Below are 6,788 nucleotides of genomic sequence, written 5' to 3' on the forward strand. Positions count from 1 at the left end.
CTATTATACTGACAAGATCAAACCCAAACTCCCCATCCTTTTTTATTAGGGCATATAGCCTATTAATGGAAATGATGAGTCGTAGTGAATTACAATATATGCTAAATAAGCCCCTAGTTCCCGTATTTTCGTTGTATTAGTAGGCCCTACAGTAAGATTCGTTAGTTTGTTTCTTTGTAATAGGTTTCCATAGAGAGAAAACAGCTAAAACGTCTTACTAACAATATGGAAAGTCTTATTGGAAGTAGAAAGTGCCCAGTAAGGAGCGCGAGAAATTAGTTTTTAGTTCATTGATTCTGTACTTTAACGTTTATTGATACGACGGAGCAGCTGCCGCCCGCACTACGCAAAATATATAGACCTAGCGCTAGTACAGAATTATCACTTATGCAAAGTTCCGTGTTTATGACCAGTAATGTGTGAGAAATGTGTGTCTAGTTCGTTTTTTAAATACTAAAATGTGCCGGTCGCAGTGGGACCATTTGCTTGCACTTGAGGGAATCCTACATGGAAAAGGACTGCGTGTTAATTGCAATGTTTTTGTAGTTATTGTGTTGTTTCAGTATGAGGCGCAAAAAGTATTACGCCCCGATGTCTCTGTTGCTGTCTTTAACGATGTTTATTCTGTCGTATCGTATGGTTCATTTTCAGAAATAACCACGGGGAAACAGTTTAATATATGAAATCATCCAACCCTTCTTGCATTTATGTTGTTTAATAACAAGTAATACTCGAATGTGTGATATGACCTCTGAACAAACCACTGACAAGGCGTCGATTTAATTTCCAAATTTGCTGAGTTTATTCTTCTCAGTTTCAGGTAATAATACGCCACTTTGGTGTTTCTTTCGATAAAGACATAGTGCTTCTCTGTCCGTTATGTTTATTAATTTCAACATCAATCCTGCCCCCTTTCTGATCTATTGCTTGCGTTGTGTCTCCAGCTGGGGATTTCGGGATGGGAATAGCCTGGGAACGTTATCCACCCTCGCTCAGTGCTTTACGTAGTGTTCCAAACCCAAACAAAGATGCGCACGCTGTCTGCAGTATGACTACTACTATTTACTACGGTTACGAGGGATATTTGTTTTTTCCTTTTGCAAAAGGGAGATCTGTAAGCGACTTGAATTGGACAGTGTAAGGTACGTGTATCCATGCCAACAGCACGTGATTCCATTTGGGGCTGGGGGGACAGGCGGTTCTTTGTCTTATTAATACAAAGGCAGTCATACCCAAACTTGTAATAGGACTCTGCATTATGCTGTGTAATTTTGGGTTTTCTATCTCCTTGTCTCATATATATTATTTCAGTTTATTTGCAAAAACGATCACAGCAATTTATTATGCTGTAGCTTATTCGTTACTCTCTCTTTCGTTCTTTTCACTGCCACTCTCCATTCACTCTCATTATCACCTTCATGTCTTTTAACCGTGGTTCCTTGGTTTTGCACTTTTATTCGGCACTTATTTTAATCAGTTATGATTCAGCCGTTTAAAGTCGAAAGTCTTGCAGGTTAAAAGATCAGTGCGTTTGTTTATTTAGTGCCCCAAAATTCATTCCCTATATCAGCTCGTTTATTTGCGATTTGTGAAACTAAAAACGCTATTAACGCTATTAATTAGCATCTTAATTGATACTTAAACTATCGAAAATAAAATCTTAGCAATTCCCCTCTTGAACCTCTTGTAATTAATACCTGCTAATCAGTCAGAAATGTATAGACATTCTAAAGCCCATGCTTATTACTGGAGGTTGTAATTTGCTGTTATTCAGGGAGGGTGATACAATTTGTTTCTGGCAGGTTGAGTGTGATGATGCATCTGATTACACATTCTGGATGACTTCAGTGGTAGCATTAATCATATCCAGCTCTAATCCTATGTTTGAAACAGAGTTCTTTTCCATATTTTCACCTCACAGACCAACAGGATTTCCCTCTGAGCTGCAAAGCCGTTCTTACCTCCTCCGTATTCTCTGTTGTCTCTGTGGACATGGCCCACCATAAGGCACTATCAGACTCATTGCTTGGTGCCCAGAATGAAGAGCCCATTGCCTCTCAACCAGAGGCACACAAGCAGGGCTATTCTGTCCATGCATCAGATTCCTTCCCTTGCCTGCGCCCCCTCAATTTGTCCCAGCAAGCCCAGGAAGAAGCACGCCGCCCTGGAGAGGTCATCGTTGTCATCAAAGAGAAGACTGAGAATGGTAGTAGGTCAATTTTAATTCAGTGGGAACTTCTTCAGTTGGAGTGCAAAATCTTTAATCACATTTCCTTTGTGGACAGAGCATTTATATGCATGTTTGTTTTTTGTTTGTTTTTTAAAAGTCCTACAGCATTTGGGTACAGGGACCTGGTCATCTACAAATGGTATAAAATGGAGTGAGATTAACCAGGAAACATTTTGATGATTAAATTTCAAATATATTTATTCACATTGTCAGCTATGTGAATAATTGAATACATGAAAAAGAATATGTGAGTATATAACAATTGCACAAATGTTTTCCAACCCTACAATCTTTAGTTGAATGATTATGTTTAAAGGCTGATAATAATGTGAGAAAAAAGCTAGATATTACAGAAAATTATATGTTAGTGCAATATCATGTTAGAAAACAGCATGTGTATGTAATGGACCAGCTATGGACTGAGTCAACAGTACAGAAGAATTGTATGTTCCTAAAAGCTAAATGTAACAATGATTACTGCAGGGTACACTTTGTTAGCTCTGCAGGTCTGATTCCATAAGAACGTTTTAGGACAATGTGAAGTACTATAACTAATCTACAGTTCATTTTAAGTGACATTCTTCTTTGTGAGTACCCATTTTATCTTTGTATGATGATGTAGGTGCAGTTGTTCATACAGAAGACAGCAGAGTTTCATAATTTCATTTTTAGAATGTTATGTTGAAGTACTTAACAATGGAGTATTATGGGACTCAATAATTCTTTTTCTGTTTTCAATACAGTCCAGAAGAAGAGTGTGTGTGGGAATTATCTTAATGTAATTAAATGTCACATTCTAATTAAAATGGCTGAGGGCTGGTATGGGGTATTTATTTTTGTTGGGTGGATCATTAAAGTTTTATTTTAAGATCCAGAAATGCCAGGGCAGTTTTCTCTCACTTTTGGCTGGGGAAGAGTGCATGGTCATACAAATCAAACTGGTCTCAGATCAGTTTGAGGTGAGAAGTATCAAATGTCCAGCTGAGGAGAACATGATCGACATGATCGTCTTTCCAAGTGAATCTTCTGTGAATCAATGCAGAAATACACCTTTGAATAGATATAATTTCTTTTTTCCCCATATATCTCTGCAGGTCATGGGCTCTTCTCTTCCCTAACACAAGATAAATTGTCAACACTTAGTCTCTCATCTCCACCCCGGCGTCATCACTCCGTACCCTATGCACGTCCTCCTCCACTGGGTCATACACGAATGGCCAGCAGGTCCAGCTCCATAGCCTATACGGCATTCTCATCCCGTCCCTCAATCTCACGCCACTCCAGCTTGGCCACCAACCCGCCGCTGGGCTGCTCCAAACCCAAGGACTACCTAGTCCTGGCCATCATTGCCTGCTTCTGCCCTGTCTGGCCAGTCAACATTGTGGCGTTTGTCTACTCTGTCATGGTGAGTGAGGACGGAAAAGGGGCAGTTAAATTTTGTTTGGGATTAGTGTTAAGGCAATATACAATTATATTAATCTACTGTGATGTTGCTCTGGTTTTTTGATAATAGTGTTGACACTGAGTGTAATGGGGCTTACTTTTTTCTGTTTGCGTTTAGTCTCGAAACAGTCTGGAACAAGGGAACATTGATGGAGCCAGGCGGCTTGGTCAGGTTGCCAAGCTACTTTCCACTGTGTCAGTCATGGGTGGAGTTGTCATTATTGTGGCCTGTGTTGTAAATCTGACAAGTAAGTGACCTTTGCCTGAAGGCCCAGTTTTCCCAGTGCCACTGTCTCTCTATTTGTGTCTCTGCTTTTATTGCTCTCTCATACATACTGTGCAAATAATCAGCTTGCCATGGTGCCATTATGCTTTTTCTGTGCTTGCAAAAGTATTTCAGTATTTCAGTTACATTTAATACAACCAGCTATTCAAACAGAACCATGAAGTCGATCATGAACTAAAATCATATCATGGTTACATTTAGATTTACATTTACGGCATTTAGCAGAAACTCTTATCCAGAGTGACTTACAAAAGTGCTTTGTTATTTACTCATAGAATACATCCTAGCCAGTATAGTAGGTTAGAGTCCAAGATAGCAATGAACTAGAATACTGTAGAAATACAGGGATTACTGCTGATGCCTAAAAATACAAAATACATAAGGTCTATCTTAAACAATGATAAGTAATAAACAATAAGTACTTGAGTTTGTTAGACATCATCAGTGTAATAAACAATACTCTACAATAAGTATTAGTTTAGTTAGTCAATATAGGAGCAGGGTCAGTGGTCAGTGGTTATTGAAGTAGGATACTAATATTGTTGTTTTTTTGTTTTTTTTTTATTCAAGCAGAGAAATTATTTTACCTGTTAACTCGAAATTTTCTGTCATTGTTTTAATTTTCTTTTAATTGTCTGTGTGTACTTTTGCAGTTAATGTGAAATCCTGAGTTAAACCTTTGCCTTGGAGTCTAACTTCACATCATACCCCTGATTGGAAGACCATGGCCTAAACAGTCTGATTTCACTCTCTTTCTTAACACAATCTTAGCTAATCTGTTAATTAATAAGATGACACCTGTCATATTTTTTAATGCTGTAATTAATGTAACTGATGAAAGATCTCGTAAAGCTGAATTAATCCTCAAACACCACCACAAGAAATGGGAGCAAAAATACAATTTCTGGTCATGTCTGGTCTGTCATGCCACAGTTAGGATTATTTTATTGGGGTTATTTTTAGATCTCCAAAAAGTGTTTGTTGTATTAAACAAATTTCCACTCTTTAGTACAAAAGTGAAACAGCATGGCCAATATATTGCAGAGGCAAAACTAAAATGTGAAAGCAACCAGCAGTAAAAACTTTACTACTTAGTCCATTATTTGAGAAAAGCATCAATTGGCAGACAGATGATGAATGAGTACTGCAATATCAATGGAAGATCAAACAGCTGAGAAAAAAATACTGCAGTATGTTTCTTATTTGGGACAGACATAACAGCCCCAGATAGTGTCCTTGTAGTTTGAAGAGAGTTTGAAGAAGAGAAATATTGTATTTAAGTGCAAAGACATTTGGTAGCTGGATGGGCAGGCTTTGCTTTTCATTGAACTTCATATTTTAAGACAAAGATTAACTAATTCTGAAATGTTGGGTGGGAGAGAAAAAAACTCACAAATGAAAATTGTGATACATTTTTAATGCTTTCTTTTTGATGTGAGGAACAAGTATGTTGTAAGGTCATGGGCCACATAGGTGGGTAACATCTTACTTTTTGCAGCACTGTCTAATGTGTCCTGACAGTCATATATTAGAGCAATGATTGAACATTTTCCCTGAATATTTGTTTAATCTCATTATTGAGAATTTACCACTATACAAACAAGAAAAGTGGTTGTCAATTAAAATAAATATTGTAATAATAAGGATAAGGATATTTGTATGTGCTTTAACATTTTAATTGAAACGGAAAAATGATCCACTTTCAGATAGAAAAGTATGAAAGTATTTAAACTGAAATGTTAGGTCTTTTGTATGACACAATATCCCTTATGTGTATTTGTTTTTTAAACATTGACATTATATGCTGTGATCTTTTGTACTGAAAAATATTGTAGAGTTTATATGTAAACACTTTGTCACATTTGAACTATCCATCACATTTTAGCCTCATGTTACATATTAAACAAAAGTATTTATTTAATCTTTTTTTAACTAATGACAATGTTGAGGTCTGTTGCAGGTGGGAATTAACATTTGTCTTGCTTTCTAAGTAAATATTGAAGTAGTTATTGCATTGTATAACGCAAATGTATTTCCAAAATGAATTTTCTTTTTGTTGCTACAATAGCATATACATTGAGGTATACGTCTTTCTGAAAGGAAAAAAATAAACTGTTGTAACTATATGATGTAAAGCTTGGGATGTGGTGTGATTCTTGTGGACTCCTCATTTGTTTGTGGGAATAGTAATAATATATTTGGTTTGGCTAGGGACACTGTTGGCCTTCTATGAGGCACAAAATTAGGATGGACGTATTGAACTTAGGGGGGTGTTGGGGGTGGGGTGGAGAATGAGGAGGAGAGAGACAGCTGTGATGGGTAGACACTTTGCGACCCGAAAGAGACACCGTGCCTTTTATTCCCCTTGATTAATAAAATTGGAGCTCAACTCTCACTCCTGTTTTCTGAGCTTCCTTTCTGGTTGAACTACCACAAAGGTATATCAACCTCTATTAGTAGCCTATATAAGATGTAACAACATTAAGGAATATGAAAAAGTACCAAAGAGCTGATGCTGTGGCGTCTAATCCATCTAACCCATTGGTGGCATTTCTTCAAATTACCAAGTGAGAAGGAACATGTTATGAACAATTAGGGACCCACAAAACTGATGAATTTTCATATTCTAGAAATCCTGCACAATTATGTGCTAAATACAACACCATAATCACTTCAAGAGCTGTACCTTAAAAGTTACAGAAATTGTTTTTGTTCTTTGTGCTTTATCCCATTTATGAAATTCAATGTTTCCCCATTTATGAAATTCAATGTGACATGTATAACTCGATAATAGTGGTGGTTTCTAATCTATATGCAGGAAAAGTTGTA

At 37.0% G+C, this 6,788-nt stretch overlaps 1 protein-coding gene across 3 annotated transcripts; it reads left to right on the forward strand.

Annotated features, from left to right (window-relative positions):
* The first annotated feature begins 967 nt into the window (after positions 1 to 967).
* Positions 968 to 5,246, forward strand: prrt2 (proline-rich transmembrane protein 2). 3 transcript variants are annotated; one of them, XM_027021850.2, is made up of 5 exons: positions 968 to 1,142; positions 1,922 to 2,213; positions 3,325 to 3,635; positions 3,792 to 3,921; positions 4,613 to 5,246. In XM_027021850.2, the coding sequence occupies exons 2-5, from the start codon at positions 2,039 to 2,041 to the stop codon at positions 4,627 to 4,629; spliced, it is 633 nt and encodes a 210-aa protein (XP_026877651.2). In that variant the 5' UTR covers positions 968 to 1,142; positions 1,922 to 2,038; the 3' UTR covers positions 4,630 to 5,246. The 3 variants fall into 3 exon arrangements, with proteins under 3 accessions (XP_026877651.2, XP_026877649.2, XP_026877650.2); XM_027021848.2 differs by having other exon boundaries at positions 1,922 to 2,209; XM_027021849.2 differs by having other exon boundaries at positions 1,922 to 2,206.
* The last annotated feature ends 1,542 nt before the right edge of the window (positions 5,247 to 6,788 follow it).

The sequence above is a fragment of the Electrophorus electricus genome, chromosome 14, assembly GCF_013358815.1.
Source record: "Electrophorus electricus isolate fEleEle1 chromosome 14, fEleEle1.pri, whole genome shotgun sequence".
Taxonomy (NCBI): Eukaryota; Metazoa; Chordata; class Actinopteri; order Gymnotiformes; family Gymnotidae; genus Electrophorus; species Electrophorus electricus.

What these genes read in the sequence shown, in the direction of transcription:
- prrt2 (XM_027021848.2), top strand. Translation starts at nt 1,993, where the DNA reads ATGGCCCACCATAAGGCACTATCAGACTCATTGCTTGGTGCCCAGAAT. An exon ending in AGAGAAGACTGAGAATGGTA is followed by an intron (nt 2,210 to 3,324) that starts GTAGGTCAATTT and finishes ATATCTCTGCAG; the next exon opens with GTCATGGGCTCTTCTCTTCC. An exon ending in CGTTTGTCTACTCTGTCATG is followed by an intron (nt 3,636 to 3,791) that starts GTGAGTGAGGAC and finishes GTTTGCGTTTAG; the next exon opens with TCTCGAAACAGTCTGGAACA.